The 17,792-nt window shown below is 30.9% G+C and overlaps 2 protein-coding genes across 8 annotated transcripts; both read right to left on the reverse strand.

Annotated features, from left to right (window-relative positions):
• Nucleotides 1-1,657: 1,657 nt before the first annotated feature.
• On the reverse strand, nucleotides 1,658-2,080 carry LOC108327256 (uncharacterized). Its single transcript, XM_017560980.2, has one exon. The coding sequence runs from the start codon at nucleotides 2,078-2,080 to the stop codon at nucleotides 1,658-1,660; it is 423 nt and encodes a 140-aa protein (XP_017416469.2).
• A 73-nt stretch (nucleotides 2,081-2,153) lies between these two features.
• Nucleotides 2,154-17,386, reverse strand: LOC108328963 (DNA-directed RNA polymerase III subunit RPC6). Of its 7 annotated transcripts, none has more exons than XM_052872349.1 (5): nucleotides 12,655-12,891; nucleotides 11,050-11,241; nucleotides 10,329-10,924; nucleotides 9,549-9,659; nucleotides 2,154-2,210 (listed from the first exon to the last, which is right to left on the reverse strand). In XM_052872349.1, exons 3-5 carry the CDS (start codon nucleotides 10,902-10,904, stop codon nucleotides 2,169-2,171), a joined length of 729 nt encoding a protein of 242 aa, XP_052728309.1. In that variant the 5' UTR covers nucleotides 10,905-10,924; nucleotides 11,050-11,241; nucleotides 12,655-12,891; the 3' UTR covers nucleotides 2,154-2,168. The 7 variants fall into 7 exon arrangements, with proteins under 7 accessions (XP_052728309.1, XP_052728308.1, XP_052728310.1 ...); XM_052872348.1 differs by lacking the exon at nucleotides 2,154-2,210 and adding an exon at nucleotides 2,669-2,740; XM_052872350.1 differs by lacking the exon at nucleotides 2,154-2,210 and adding an exon at nucleotides 8,419-8,463.
• Nucleotides 17,387-17,792: the final 406 nt, after the last annotated feature.

Consider the following 17,792-nt stretch of genomic DNA (forward strand, 5'->3'; position numbering starts at 1 on the left):
TCAATTAAATTATATGATTGTGATGAGTTGTCACAATTACAATATTTCTTCTTAGTGTCCCCTTTTTTTTTTCTGCTAAATAAGGCATGTAATGTAAGTAAAACTCGATCACGTTAATATAAATGCAATTATTAAACGTCGTTTAGAATTGTAATTCGATGTAAAAAGATATAAAACGTCGAATGCCCTTTAAATTCGACGTCAAAAGGTTAGTGAATTCAATAAAAATTTGAGTAGAAGATTGAAAATTCATTCACTTTATCTTAACACGCGATATCCTCTTCTCTTTTCAAACTTTTCTCGAACAAAGTATGATGAGCATCATATGTAATCTTTTTTTCATTTGATACAAATGCATGTTAATTAACTATAGTTTTGTTTGTTTTAACCGATTATTTTCGTGCTCTTGTCTTTCATAGGCGCATTCTGTTTTCTAGTGACAAAAATTTATTCCAATGAACCCACCTTTTGAAGGTTAGTTTTCGTTTTCGTTTTGAAGAACTTATGTGTTGAACTTGTTTGTTGTTTTTTATGTTGAACTTGTTTTTTGTTCTTGTTTGGTTGAACTTGTTTGTTGTTTTTGATTGATTGAACTTGTTTGTTCTTGGTAATTATTGTTTGTTGTTAATATTACACTACATGTTTATAGTTCATGCTTTATAAAATACCAAAAAGTAAAATTTGTTGTTTTTCTGCTTTTTAGGTTTCATAAAGTTGTAAAAAAAGATCACAATTAATTAAAAGAAAAAAAAATTAATTAACGTCGAATTTTAAAAAATTCGATGTCAATTTAATGTCTCCTGACCTTGTATGTAATTTTTGTACTAGTGATACAATAAAAACTAGTTGTTAAAATGCAATGATCTAATCATTTAAATATCTCACCAAAACAGCCTAAATTATTTGATATGAAATTTTTGTGTAGAATTGGATTGCGTTATATTTAAAGAAAGGATTGTCAGAATTAAAAAGAGAAATAGACAAGATTTCAATATACAAATTTTTTACATTCTCTTTTATAAAAAGGTGACAATACGAACACCTTAAAAAATTATATCTATGTTTTATTCTAAACTAAACATGAGAATATTATATATGGAACTTGTCTAACACAAAAAGATAGGGTCAAGACACTTGTTTTCTGAGGGGCCTGCACACAATAAGATTTCTCAAATTGCAAAAGAAATAATCATTAGAAGGTTTCTGAATAGAATATTATATAATTTCTTTTTCTTTTTTAGTTTCTTTTATATTCCAATCATTTCCAAATTATATCACCAGAGGAACTAAAAACATTATAAAGTCTTTATTTTTATTTTTTTATACATTTGTAATAATATGAACGATTCTTTATAACTATTAAAAGTTTTACATTTTACACATTTCAGTTTCTCTATTTTTCTTTAATATTGTGAGCGGCACACGTAAAGAAACATTATTTCAACACTTTCTTTAAAAAAAAAACATAAACATGATATATTTATATTTGTGTCTCTCTAACCTGGGATGTAGTAGAATAAAACAATATCCAAAATAACTTAGAGAATTAACTATGATGATGTAGTTACTCTTCATCAACTTGAGTTGTACATGATTCTTTTCAGGAACGGTAGCACTCTTACATGTCTATAGTAGCAAACCTTTCAGCCTCAGAAGGTTAAGGCAAATGTGCAAGAGATGCTATCTCATCCTCTCCCCATATATCTTCATAGGGTCCATTTCTGCTTCGAATAATGTCTCTACCATTCATGCACCTCAAGCACGTTCCTGTTTCACAATATATAAGCTTTTCCATACTCGATGTTGGCAAAAGGTCCTTTAGCTCACTCATCTCTACAAATGTTAGAGGATATGCTGTCTCCAGAATCAAACTGTTGCATATGTTCACCTTCTCCAAATCTTCCAAGAAATTCAGCACACACAACAATGCCTTCCAGCTCATTATTATATGCCGAATGCTCAATATCTTCAACTTCGGGGTGTATTTAGTCATGGCCAAAGCATGCTTTTCTTCAAAGTTGCCATCAGAAAATTTCAGCTCGGTGATGTTGTTGCAGTGTTTTCCAATAGCTAGGATCATGTAATAACTGGACACAGCATTAGTAGTGGTAATGGATTCAAGACCTCTCCATAAGCTCAGTACGGTGTCCACTCCTGCTCTTAAGAAATCACCCGTCTTTGGTAGAACAACTCGTTTCAGGTTTGGGGTCCTACAAAAGAAAAACATCCATACACCGTGTAATACCAAATAGATTTCCAAATTCAAAATGATTTTTTTATTAAATATATTTTTACCAAGCATTAAACTTATAGTTGTAGAAGTAGAATGGTTTTTTTCAAGATTTTTGAGGGAAACTTTACTTTTGTGCCACCATGATGAACTGTTCATTGGTTAAGTAAACATAAAAATTGAATATAATGTAGGTGGTATTTCCATTACTCAGATCAAGAAGATGTTTCAAGAATTGAGTCATCTTCAAGCTTGAGTGTCTGTAAGCTCCAACTTCATTGAATGGTATGTTGAAGCAGTAAGAACGGAGTCTGGAGAGATCAATCTTGTTCCAGAGAGATGGGTCACGACAAGCATTATTCCAAGATTTGCAAACTAGGGAGGCAACTGCAACATCCACAACGTTGAGGGATAAAAAGATTTTTACAAGAATATCATATATCAAATCGTTATTCACTTTCTGCTCATTTCTAACAGTTGATTCCATATTCTCCATTTGTTCACGTTTTCCTGCAAATATATGAATTTTTTTACATAATCAGTTTTAATTTTTCATAAATAAGTTCCAAATCAAATAAGAAAAATCATGCAAACTCTATATTCAATATATATATATATATATATATATTCTTATTGATAATTAAAAATATACTGTTTAAAGAGAGAGACAAGTCCAAATTTTTTTATATTGTTTTCTATTGATAATTAAAAATATACTGATATTAGTGTATTTAATTTTTTTAATATATTTTAAAATATTAAAATTAGTGTTTGTTAATGTATTTTAAAAATACAACAGATAAAGAAAAGAAATATAGTAGAAAATTTGAGAGAGACTATATACTAGGCAAGGTGTAACATGTAACACCCCATGCAGTGAAAATAATGAATACCCCATCCTTTGTTCCTCTACCCTTCCCATATTCATTTTAGGTTTCTAATATTGTTATTCACTTCACTTTATGAAATTATGTAAAACTCATCCTTTGCATATAGTTCATAACTAGGATTTTATAATTATTTGTTGGCTTCGCTTGATATTTCTTTATTTTGTTTAATTAATAAGAGTGATGAGAAATTGAAAAATGTCCATTTTATACATTATTTTCTATGATTAATTACCATTATACTTGTAAGCTAGGGAAAATTAATATTACGAAATACAAACCAATTAAAATGGAAAAAATTAATATCACCAAATATTAAACCAATTAAAATAGATATTTTAAGAATAAAATTGTAACTGAAGAGAGATTCAAAAACAAATAATATTAAGGATAATTGATTATGAAAAGATGAACATTCAGTGAGGCCTATGAGGCCTAAATTGATAAAATAAGAGTTATTTTTCCTTGGAGCCAACATAGCTTCCCTTTCCGCATCTTCAAGCTTTCTAAATACCGTCATTTACCGAAGTAAACAATTACAGGTGCAAAAAGTATCCAACGAATTTTAAAATTTGATTGTGTTTTATCAAATTTCTAAATTTAATTGGGTCTTAGATCAAATTTTAAAATTCAATAAAAATTTAGTTAGATTTCAAAATCCGAGAAAAATTTAATTAGATTTTGAAATATATAGAGTGTTTTTTCTAATTTTTTTTTTTAAATTTATCTTATTTCCAATTTAATATATATGTTTCATTCATTTTCATTTGATTAATAATTTTGTATATAAATTATAAATCTATTATTAAAAAAAATTAAAATTAATCTAGTTTTATTATTTTTCAAAATTCGAGACAGAATTTGTTATTGAGATCTGATTTTATTAAGAAAAATGTTTTTTACAACTTTTTTTTGACAATTTTTTTACAATATCTATGTGATGGCTTGTAATTGTTCCATTTCAAATATTTTTATCAAAGTCGACTTCCAAAATAAAAAATTTTACCAAAGATCAATTTTGACATTATGAAAAGAGGTACAGGAATAAAGTTTGGGAGGTGCAGGCTGCCTTCTCTCTTATTTTTCATGTAATGTAATGTCATTGGCTCAAAAGTTGAGATATAAAGAATGTACAAGTAGGTTGTTAAACTGTCTTTTAATCCACTAAGACAAAACAAATCTGGTCCCCACTAATTAACATAGAACAACAAGAATATCAATATCGAGACTCAACTAATTAAAATTACACTACAAAAATAATTAATTTTAAGAGGAGTTATTTTCTGGCCGTTTTAGAAACTCCGAATAATTCCTGACAGTTTATGTTCGCAGATATCTTTTTTATTATTATTTTTTTTTATCTTTTCGGCAGTTATTAATCAAAACCGCTCCTAAAATATAACTTTTTTTTAATTTTATAATACTTACTATCCATATCCCCTATCATGTCTTCGTTCATTCCATATATCCTAATTTCACATACTTTCAAACCCTAAAACATTTTCCCTGTCTTCATCAAAATTTCCCTCAACCCTACCCCACACTACAATCTTCTCCTACTTGGCTTTTTCTTTGGCTTGGTTTCGTGTTCATCTTCTCCTACGAAGTGGAGCGTCGGGGTGGAGGTGTCAAGGTGGAGGCATCGAGATAAGGCGTCGAGGGATTTGTGGATTGAACGAGTTCGAGGAGCTCTGGCGCGCTCCTACACTGACCGTCAAGGTAAGATTGTGTTTGATCTTGGTTCTCCGGTTTTAACTCTCTCGTTCTTTGTTCGATCTATTGACGTTTGATGTTTTTGGTTTGGTCTAATACTTTAATAACAATATTTGAAACATTGAACTCCACAATCTAACAAGGCTCACGTCTGTAGAAGTGATTTGCAGTGTGCTCTATAACCATATAACGGTATCTAGGTTCTTCTAAATTTCAAAGCATATGTTGATTTTGTAACATCACTGTGGCTAGAATTCGAGGACTTCTCTCTTTCTTTCAACTCTCTTTGTGATTTGTCTTCCACTGGTTTTTCATCTTTCATTTCTAGTGAATTAGTGACCTTATCTTTATGGTTTTTCATTTCTGAGATGGCTAAGAGAGGTAGACTAGGATGGACTTTACTTTGATACCAACTTAATGTTAAACAAAGGGAAAAATATGTTTTTCAGGGGATAATTCCCAAACCTGTATGATTTAGGATTAAGTTCTATAAAATAAAATAATTTAACAATATTATATTAAAATATTAAAATAAATCTTTAATATATAAGATGTGATGTTTTGTCTTATAATAAAATAATATTATTATAGTCAATTATGGTATTTTATATATTTTTTATTTATATAAATTTATTTTTAAAGGAAAGTTCAAAAAATTAAAAAGAAAACATATACTTAAAAAGTTTGCTTAATTCATTGATGTACAATAGTTAATTATTTATCTATATTATTTTTGTATGAATTTCATTAAAAAAATATAATTAATATAAAAAAATTTAAGAGAAAATATGGTAATGTGACTTTAGGAATATTCACTTTAGGGATTTTATTTCCTTTAATCAAAACACTCCCCGTAAATGAAGAACACACATAAGCACATTCTCTCTGTACCACGTGGCCTTAATTTAACGCCATCTGAGACCAGTTAACGGTTAGTGTAAAATGTGTTCATTTTTACAAAAAATATGACTCAATTGAAATAGTTGAAAAAATAGGACCGAACTGAGATTTTCATACAAAAATGAGGACGAAGGGAGGGTTTAAACCTTCTAATTATTAACAAAAACTAAAAAAATACTCCTAAAAACCTAATTTTAACTACAATTTTACAATTCTAAAGATTTAAAAGAAAAACCTAAAATTAACCCAATTATAAACCATAAGAAACTAAAATGAACTAAGAAAGACTTCTAAACCTAGAAAAAAGTGCAAAATCTGAGAGTTATCATATGTATTATGCTTTATAATTCCTAAACAACCTTGGCCCCAAAGAACCACTATGGAAACCACCCCAAGTCACCTCCATAAATATTGCCACACTCTGACTAAGAAAACGCCACCAACCTTTGCTCCATCAGATCTTTGGTTACCCAATTCTAGTTATATCTTCTCCAATAAGCTACCATGGCCACCATAGCTAAATACCAAGCAAACCTACTCTAATCCACCAAATGCTCATTCTATAGTTCTCTCCCTGTCCATATGAAGCCAAGGCACCACAAGCCAAATGAGCTTCAACAACACAAACAAACCTCAAAGTTGCCTCCTCTCCCAAGTATCCACAAAACCTTCCATGACTCTTGACTTCAATACCTTCAAGTCACTAGTCCAAAGCTAGACCTAGTCAACACTACTAAGACTAAGATAACCCACCCAAGCTCAAACTTCCTTGGTTCTACATCAAATCAAGATTGGCACAAGGTTTGAGTTCAAGAAAGTGTATCTCGAGTCATGAGGCTTGAGTATATAGATACACACTCTTCTTTAGTCCAACAAAGTCTCCATCTCCTTTACTCTAGAGTAATTGTTTTCCAGACTTCCACAATATGTAGATATCTAAACTACTAGACGATTTTGCAGCATTGATTCTTGAATTTGAAGAAGCATTGATATCCATCAATTACATATCCAAATGTTGATCAATTTTCCCTGGCTGTGAACGAGTGATTTCCAAGTCCACTTGCACATCTAGCCAAGACTTTGCCATTGCCTAGTAAGCTGACTGCAAGGTTAGGTGTTACACTGTAAATAAGGCTTCCAACAATGATAGTACAATATAAAAGAATCCACCCTTTCCTGATTGAGAACCTGATTCACTCTGGTTTCTGGAATTTGAAAGAAGGTTTGTGTGCTTGGTAGCATCTTAGGTGGTGGTGGTCTAAAAGATTCTCCTGCCTTGAACTACTACCAAGGGAGAATCTCCCTTCCAAACCTTTCATTTGTATGATTTAAATTTCTAAAGAGAAGCCTGAGTGTTGTGAGTCTTGTGAGGCTGATTTTAGCCTAATTTCCTTGGCACATTTGTATGAGAGAATCAGTTTTACTTAACTGTGTTGCTAACTGTTTGTTGACTAATCATTGTGCAGATTGATTAAGCTGGGGAATGCAACCCATTGGACCAAGAGAGAAAGCTTTATTGCATTAAATTTGATTGTTACATTCTGTTGCATTCATTTTACAAACTGTTTGTTGAATCATTGGTATCCGAACTGTTTTAAATGTGATTGCTGATTTCATGGTTTGATTGCAATTTTGAAATCTGTATTGAGTTCTGATTAACACTATCACTCTTTCTTTGTTGAGATCATTTTTCCACCTGCATTGAGAAAATAATTTCCTAGTATTAATCACAAGCAGATTTCAGTTTTTTTCCAATTGATTGATTGTCTAACCCTTCCATTCCACCTAGTTAGCTGTGCACGAGCTGATTTGTGCATCAACTTGTTTACCAAAAGCATCATTCAGTTTTAAGAAGTGACTAAAACACTTCATTGCCAATTCTGACTTTGTGGTTGAATTACTTAAGTGACTAGTTTTTGCATTAAATCATATCTTTCTTCACCCATTGGATTGGTTAATTTAGTCAGTCTTGAATCACATTTAATTTGAATCTAGTTGACTGTCCATTCCAATTTGTATTTGCTGGACTTGGGTGTGATTTTGTGTGCAGAACTGAATCAAGGCAGGGTGTAGCATAAAAGTTGGGATTAGTTTAGTTTGAGGAGTATAGTGGGGATCCAAATCTATATAAGCCAAGTTCATGCACCCACCCAGAGGTAGTAACGTCCTATAAAGCCTTCAAATATTCCCCATAGTTTGTTTCTCAATTCTTTTATAGAAAGTAAAATAAGAAAATCCTTAATATGAACAGAAGAGAATGCAAGAGAAATTTGGAGGATATCGAGTCATTCATAGTGAATAAAAGGTAAATAAAACAACAAAAATATTATGTATTTACACCAAATAACAGCAGGTCATGTAATGTTATCCCATTTCAAATGCAGGGCCAAAGAAACCTACTTAAAAATAATCGCATTGCAATCAACCCAAATGTAACAAATAGTAGCATAGATTACGCATTTAAACTATGAAATTAATCACCAAAAATTGGTCTAGTTTAAATACCTAGGTTACAGTCACACCCAGCATTCAACAAAAAGACTAAATAATGTATTCCTAAAATATATAATGACAAAGAAATGTCAGGAAAGGTTAGGAATCAAATCTAGAGAAGCACCAATTAAAAGACACAGGCAAGGAAAAAAACCTCATGTGACCAGCAAACCTTCAACATGACATTATGATAAATTCAATAAAGCTCCATTACTTGGCTAAGGATACCAAAATCAGAGACTGTGATTAAGAAATGACACACTATAAAACCATGATACATGAATCAAATGTGGAATTCTACATAAAAATAAAATGTCAAACAATATAGAATTTTTCAACAGTAAAAGTCAAGAAAGACATAAAAGGACAAAATAGACATGGTAAAGCATCCCTAAATGAGAAAAATTCTAGTCCATGAAAACCAATATCCAATTTAAAGTGATCAATTAATTATGTGTTGCTTGGTCTAATTATATTTTCCAAGTTTTCTTTCAAGGTTAAGTAATAAGAAAGCACAACACTGAACAATCAGTGATTGAATTTCCATCACTAATCCTTGGAAGAAAAAGTTAGGTAAGTAGTTAGTTATGTTAGTCTAAGAAATACAATGGGATATGTCAATGTTCCGGTAGCTGATCAAACCCGTTGAGGGTGGGTTTATGCTAGAATACCTGTAGCTATATGCAAATAGAAGAGGGAATGAGAAAAATCCATCTTGTAATTTTGAGATGATTGGGGCCTTTGGGTATTGAGAGATGCAGAGCCTCAAAGTTCTGCAGTTATACAATAATAAGGAAATTTTAACGTAAAGCTTTGTGGAAGGCAAGCAAGTCGATAGCTCCCTAAATAACAGGATGTAGCAGCCTGGGGGTTGAGACTGTTGTATCACATCATTGCATACAGATGTTGTAATGAGTTTTCCAACCCTTTAAAATATTGTGATATCTCCCCCCTTTTAGGAAGCTGAAACATTAGGGTTTTAAACCTTTTTACTTAATTATTTGAGTTCTGTTTCAAATTTATTTGTGACCTGTTACTAATACTCTCCAGCTTATTTCCATCTAAGTGTAGCGTCCTGCACATGTATTACTAATTTGCTCACCCAATGAGGGTTTGTTCACATTCTCTATTACTTCTTACAAAAGTCTCTATTCAATATTTGTTTCTGTAGCGTTTTACATTCTAATACTATATGTTCTGTTTGACATACTTGAAAATTGTATTACCTGGTGATTGTATATCTTTAAATCTAACTTAACCTCAATATTAATTTGTAATATGAAATTAATATTCACTCATATACTATAATTTGATCATATTCTTACTCGGTGTACAATCTCTGACACACCCCCTCCCAGCGGAGGATTAGGCATCTCAAGCCATAATACAAAACATCCAAATGGGATATTTCCAGTTGAACTCCAGAGGAAACCCACCTGTGACAAGGAAATTAAGTTACAGCATATCCTACTCAAGCTCAAAAAATGGTATGATAATACCTGCTGTGCAGCCTAAGTTTCAAAATTTTGTTTATGCTGCCAAATAAGTCATATCATGGCATGAAAATAATGGAAAAGGTATGGTGCATTGTTGAAGTTTATAAATTCATAATAGACAACATATTAAATACTGTGTAACTGTCTGGATCAGAAAACCTAGACGGTTAAACTGAACTCATATTGTGTTTGAAAGAATATATTATGTATGTCTATCAATAGGTGTTTGAAAAATAATACTGAATGAAGATAGCATACATCTTAAATTTATCAAGCATACATCTTCAATTTATTGAACAAAACACAACAAAAGAACTTCACTTTAATTCAAAGGAAAATCAATTACTTTTGAAGCACCATATTGAGAAAAAAAAATCAAAAAGATTGATTATATAGTAGACGAAACCCAAAAGTCAAAACTAAAAAGTGCCGTATAAAAAACCTAAAACTAAGAAAGAACTGGGGATAACACAATTAAAAGTCCAACCATTTCTGATAATATTGACAATTTGTTGGGGATATAATACCATTGGGTGTACAAAATTTAATCCTAGGACAAACCCCACAAGGAATAGAAGCCATGGCACTAACTTTGACATTGGTGCCTACCTTTTTCGCCAGCCTAAAACAAACTTCACCAGCAGGCACAGATGAAAAATCCCCAAAGCCAGTGCTGTTCACCTCTTGTAACTTATTTTCCATAACCAAAACTTTCAAAATTTGTTCCACCTGTCCTGGAGTGACTCCCCCAGGAAAAACCTCACTTCCTAAGGTTCTAGTCCACTCGAGGATTGCATCGCGGGTAGCGATCTTTTTCCGGGAAATAAGCTTCAAGCAGACATCAGACAGAGCATCAATGAGCTGTGTGTCGAGCCTGCCTTCGGTATACCACTCTCCACCAGTGATCTCCTTAGAGGGCTCGAATTCCATGGCCATCAACACCTTCTTGGACTTGTTTTGGATGTTCACAACTTCCTTGATAAGAGTCTTGGAGATTAGCAACTTGATGGATTTCTTCAAAATGCTGTCAGGGATGTTGGTTTCTCTTTTGATGTCCCCTTGCCATATCCCCATCTCCTTCTTCCCGCGAATGATATTGTAAATCACCCGCTCCTCGTTGGTCATTGACGCAGAGAGTGCAGAAGCCAGGTCTTGGCGCTTGCGTTTCCCTTGCAAGATACTCATCGTTCTTGATGACACTAAGTCTGAAAAATGTGTATACAAAACATTCAAACGCAAATATATGATTGTAACTATGGAATGATTGTGTTTTGAGTAAAAAATCTCAATGATCAAGGGAATATAACCTAAACATGATAGCACAACATACCTCGTAATGGTTATCACAATGTCCAACACTGACCGCGTAATCTGAAACTCCCGTTGTTTTCTTGTCACACGGTTACGCTAATTGAGTTTAGGTCAGGACTATGAGATGTAATGGCTAATGGGGCTTGGGCGAAAATGGGTTTTGTTCTCTTTTTCTTTGAGTGTTGCTCTCTCCACCACCACCAAATGTTCCCTGCACCTCCCCAAATATTTTTTAATTACAAAAGTATGGTTAAACTCGATTTGGTCCCACAAAAAGAGAACAAAACCTAAGTTTCCCCACTAATGTAGTAGAAGGGAAAACCTCGGGATCAATCCAAGGACTCAACTAAAATTAAGCTTAAAGTGTAGAGTTAAATCTTTTATTTTATTTATTATTAACTAACTAAAAGACAAGGTGGGGAAATTAAAAATAAAAGACATGTAATTTTAAAAAGAAAATAAACTAGAATCTGTTTAAAGAAAGAAAAAAAATGAAATAAAATAGAAATCTAAACTACTAAGAAATAAACCTGAAATGTAAAGAAAAAAATGGTATCAGACAAGATCCAACAGTGCTATATTCAACAAATATAAAAGCTAAGAAATCTAAATGCTAAATGACATGAACCTATATGAAACGATACAATGACAGAATGAACCTAATCTGGACAGTGAAAGAATGGTAAAATGAAGTGAAAAGTCAAAGTTGAATGAATCATGAGTAAACAACCTAAAATCTAAGAAATTAAAATCTAAAATCCAATTATCAGAACTCTAAAAAAATGATCAATTCAAAACATTAAGGAAAGAGAAGACAATATATTACTCAAACATTATGGATGAAGAATTACTAAATCAGAATCTAGAACACCTAAAAATATTACTCAAACACTAAATCATTGATTAGATTCATGAATTGGAATCCAAAATGCAAGGATTAGTACATCATAGTATTTATCTGCAACTCAGGAAGACATCCTGTAAAGGTATACCCTCTTTGGGGTAATTGAGTCCCAATTCAGAACTTAGTTTGTGCAAATGCATACTCTCTGTGACAAACCATAGCAAATGTGACTCTAATGCAATCTTTTAATCAATATCAGATGCACAACCTAACCTAAATGCAATTAAACATACAATCTACTCTAAGAACCTGTAAACTCCTAATGAAAATAGACTGGCGTAAACAACTCATCATAAGCAAAAATCTGGAATCAAGAAACTAACTAAGCTACTTGCAATCAAATAAAAGAACCTAATTACAATCTACCTAATCAGATCTGTTATCAATTGAATTCAAAACAAAACCAGAAATTGGAAGAAACTGATGGAAGAATTAGAATAGCAATGTTCATCACCTAAAATTGAAGTAAACTCATAAAACCGAAATGTAGAAACAGATGCTAAATCAAGAACTATCAAATGCATAAAACTAATTTCAACCGACAGAAATCAAAACAATGGAAACTATCATTATCTAAAACATTTAACAGTTTAAAAGCACAACTGAAACTTTAGGAAGCGTAAAATTTGCATAAAACTCCTAAACAGAACCAGAATCTTGAACAGAAAGTAAAGCATCACAATGTAATTGGACTAAATTGAATTGAAAACAGAAAATTACAAGAGAAAGCACCGTAAAAGCAACGCCGAGGTGCTCACGGGCTGTCACCACCGTGAGGCTCGATCAACAATCCAAGAGCGTCAAAAATCTACACTACGAAATGCGCGTAAACCCTAACTATGACTATCTCGCACAACTCTCTCACGGAGCCTCTCACCCTCCGCTCGCTACTCTCAATTTACAGCCCCTTTCACATTTTGGCATCTTCCTGTCTTGGATTTCATTCCTCTTCTTTACTCTCTTTTAATTTATAATTAGTTAATATATATTTAAAATTTTAATCATACAAAAAAAATAATAAATTCAAAATCTATAATTAAATTATAAAATTATAAACTAATACAATAAATTAAACAATTATAAATTATCTAATAAATTTAAAAATAAATACCAAAATAATAATAAATAAGTACCTAAAAAATCATTCAAAATTTTGATATCAATTTTACATACCATTTTTTTAAAATAATTTAAAAAAGTCACACAATTTGAAAATTTTAACAAAATGAAAAACTAATAGAATAAATTAAAAATTTATAATTAAATTATAAAATCAAAAAATAATCTATAAACTTAAAAATTAAAACACTAAAATAATAATACTTAAAACTACCTAATAATTTTTAAAATTATTTCATATAAATTTTAAATAAATTTATATTTTTAATAAATTTAAAATATTCATACAAATTATTGTATAAAAATTATCTAGTTAAAAGTGTGACATCCCAATTATATAGAAAGCATATATAATAAAGACGTCACATGCGTCATAATATAGAAAAACAGTTGAGAGTAAATAGAATTACAGTCATCCTCAAATATAAGTTTAAACCCCAAAGATATCTAAAATGTAAGCTAAAAGGGAAATAATATTTCATACTACAAGATCAACCAATAACATCCTAGGAGATTAGGCAACAACATTGTCCTCAACTTCCAAAACTGTCTCCAAAGGAACATCCTTACCATCTGCTCACATCCAAATGGATGATGATCGCAGGAAGAAACATACACAAGTAATACAAATAAGTAAGTGTGAGCTAGATATAAAAATTATGTTATTCAATCACACACGACATGCAAAAGTCATCCAAACATGATACATTGACATCACAAAGACTCAATATTCAATTTTTCTTAAATAAGGAATTCCAAATCAAATAAGAAAAATCTTGCAAACTCTATATTCAATATATTCTTTTAATTTTTTGGGGGTGAAATTGAAAAAAACGAGGCCATGTTTAAAGAGAGAGACAAGTCCAAATTTTTTTTATATTGTTTTCTACTGATAATTAAAAATATACTGATATTAGTTTTCCATATTCTCCATTTGTTCACGTTTTCCTGCAAATATATGAATTTTTTTACATAATCAGTTTTAATTTTTCATAAATAAGTTCCAAATCAAATAAGAAAAATCATGCAAACTCTATATTCAATATATATATATATATATATATATTCTTATTGATAATTAAAAATATACTGTTTAAAGAGAGAGACAAGTCCAAATTTTTTTATATTGTTTTCTATTGATAATTAAAAATATACTGATATTAGTGTATTTAATTTTTTTAATATATTTTAAAATATTAAAATTAGTGTTTGTTAATGTATTTTAAAAATACAACAGATAAAGAAAAGAAATATAGTAGAAAATTTGAGAGAGACTATATACTAGGCAAGGTGTAACATGTAACACCCCATGCAGTGAAAATAATGAATACCCTCAACACTCCTACGTTTTACTCTTCTCTTCTATTACACCAGCCTCCATCCTAAAATCTCCTAGGCTTCTCTCTCTCGGCCTCTCACCCTTCCAGTCAAGGATGTCCACAAAACGAAACAACATGTTAGAAAACACCATGCATGAAGACTCACGAGAAATACTACCCTTAAATCACAAAACACATGCATTAATTCCTACCATTGCTCTCACCGTGACTATGCAAGGAGCAAAGCCTTCTATCTCCCACAAGATTATTAATTCAACAGATTTTTTTTAAACGTTCATGATATAACCTAAATCTTTTAAAATATTCTCCAAATTTCACCCTTTATCTCTTCAAATCTTTTCTGTTGTAATCATGTTCTAGTGTGCATGGCCATTAACATAATAAAACCTAATTCCACTCGCTGCCTTGTGAAAGAAACAAACCAAAGAAAACTTACGTCTCTCTCTTAAACTAAAGAAACCCATAAAATGATTTAATCACTTACGATTTTAAAATAATTTATTCACATTCAAATAGACAAAACACTTAAAATGATTGCTATAGAAAAAACGAAAATTAACAGAAGATAAAACCCACGAAAACTTACGTGCAATACTACCCTTCCACCACAAAAATACATGCATACATTCCTATCAATTCTAACAAACCAATTAAAATGGAAAATTAATATCACCTAATATTAAACCAATTAAAATAGATATTTTAAGAATAAAATTGTAACTGAAGACAGATTCAAAAACAAATAATATTAAAGATAATTAATTGTGAAAAGATGAACATTCAGTGAGGCCTAAATTGATAAAATAGGAGTTATTTTTCCTTGGAGCCAACATATATAGCTTCTCTTTCCGCATCTTCAAGCTTTCTAAATACCGTCATTTACTGAAGTAAACAATTACAGGTGCAAAAACTATCCAACGAATTTTGAAATTTGAATGTGTTTTATCGAATTTCTAAATTTAATTGGGTCTTAAATCAAATTTTAAAATTCAATAAATATTCAGTTAAATTTCAAAATCGGAGAAAAACTTAATCAGATTTTGAAATATGTAAAATGTTTTTTCTAATTTTTTTTAAAATTTATTTTATTTTAAATTTAATATATATATTTCATTTGATTAATAATTTTGTATATAAATTATGAATCTATTATTAAAAAAATTAAAATTAATCTAGTTTTATTATATTTCAAAATTCAAGATAAAATTTGTTTTCGAAATCTGATTTTATCAAAAAAAATATTTTTTTAACAATTTTTTTTTAATAATAATTTTTTTACAACCCCTACGAAATGGCTTGTGATTGATCCGTTTTAAATATTTTTATAACGTCGATTTCAAAATAAAAAGTTTTATCGAAGATTCTGAAAAGACATACAAGTAAAGTTTGGGAGGTGTAGGCTGCCTTCTCTATTATTTCTCATGTAATGTCATTGCCTCAAAAACTGAGATATACAAAATAGACAAGTAAGTTGTTAAACTATCCTTTAGTCGCATAAGGCAGAACAAATCAGGCCCCATTAATGTAGTATAGAGCAACCAAAATATCAATTTTAGGACTCAGCTAATTAAGATTACAGTGTAAAGTTAAGATCTTGTGTTTATTTACTAATTATTTACTTACTAACTACTAAACATGTGGGGACATTTAAAATGAATGAAACTAAAATAAAAGAATTGAAACTAGTCTAAACTAAAATGTATTTAAAAGAATAAAGAAATTGAAATGTAATAACAAAAAAGAAAATACCAGTCTAAACTACTCAAAAACAGAAATAAAACGTATTTACTATAACCTCCTACAATTGAAACATAATAGATTTGATACAATCTAAACAAAACTCAAATGCTAAAAAAATAATTAAGGAAAGAAAATCTTTGTGAAACAGAAATGCATAATAGAAGTAAAACCTAAGTCTAAATGAATGAATTAACAGTCAGATATTCCTAAACTAAGCATCAAAACTGAATTAGAATGTAAAACATAAAACCTAAAATGAATCAAAATCCTACTCTAAACAGAAGTAATTAAGAACAATCATGCCAGTACTCTCAACTAAAACTGAAATCAAATGAATAGAAATAGATTGGTTGATTATAACCATGGATCAGAATCAAAAGTGCCAAAGTTAGTGTAGAAAAGTAATCATTTACAACTCAGGAAGACATCATGTGCACTCATACCCACTGTGTGGTATTTAAGTTCAAATCAGAACTTAAAGTGTGCAAATCTCTACTCACTATACCAAATCTCAGCAAATTCATCTCCTAATTCATATTTCTAATCATCACCAGATGCAAAACCTAATCTAAAATCTACTCTAAAAAATATATAAAATCCTAACTAAAATAATAGAAACAAAATATGAATTACAATTTTTTTTTCATTGGACATCTCGATAAGTCATGCTCATTGTGGAATCATGTAATTCCCTAAAGAATTTTAACTGTGTGGAGTCACAAAATCCAAATCAATTTTTTCTCAAATCGAAACAACACAAGAAAGACTCTCACATCATCAAACAAGAACACGGAATAAACGGAAAAATCAAAATGACAAAATCACCGAATGTACACATAGAAACATCACAGAAGAAATTTTATTAACAAAACGCGAGAAACTTGAAGCCGAAAGCACGATAAAACCCTAAGCTCTCACGTTCGCTCTATCTACTCCTAAGACTAAAAAACGTAAACTGAAAAATATGTCTCTCGTCTCCGTGAAAGTCTCTACATTTACATGTCAAAAGAACCCCTTTTATAGGGTGGAAGAAAATAGAATAGAGAAAGAAAGAAGAAAAAAAAATATAACCTTCATCGTATCTTCTTCTTCATCCAACGGCTATCTTCACTTTGCTAACTTGGTCGCTTCTGCACCCTTTGATCAGTTTAGTACTCTCGTCGGTTCGCCTTTCGCCTTGCTCTTTGACCTAGCTTGTGGGTTCCTCTTTCTACCGAATGTGTTATTACTCAAATGAGTTATTCCTCAAATGATCCTCTTTGCAAGATTGTGTTTTCTCCAAATGAGTTATTACTTAAATGACCCCCAAAGCTGCAGCAATGCCAAACGCTGCGTTTCATTAATGGCGAGCCCAATCCAAAGCATGGTAGCCACAAAAAACACACGGATGTTGCTCCCTTCACCACCACACCTTTCTCCCTCCACCTCCCATTTACTATTTTGTTCCTAAGTAAAATTTTACTTTTAGAGTTATTTTTTAATTTTACCGATTCACAATCTATTCCACTAATAACCTATTATAGTCCCCCGTACATGAGTAAAATATTTTTCTTTCATTTTAACATTATATTTCTTCCTCTCTTTCTTTTGTCGTTGTTAAAGTTGTAAAGGTTGGTGGTGGTGGAAAGAATTATCAAGCACTCTCCCTCTCGTGGTGCA

The sequence above is a fragment of the Vigna angularis genome, chromosome 2 (genome assembly GCF_016808095.1).
Source record: "Vigna angularis cultivar LongXiaoDou No.4 chromosome 2, ASM1680809v1, whole genome shotgun sequence".
In the NCBI taxonomy this organism is placed as follows: domain Eukaryota; kingdom Viridiplantae; phylum Streptophyta; class Magnoliopsida; order Fabales; family Fabaceae; genus Vigna; species Vigna angularis.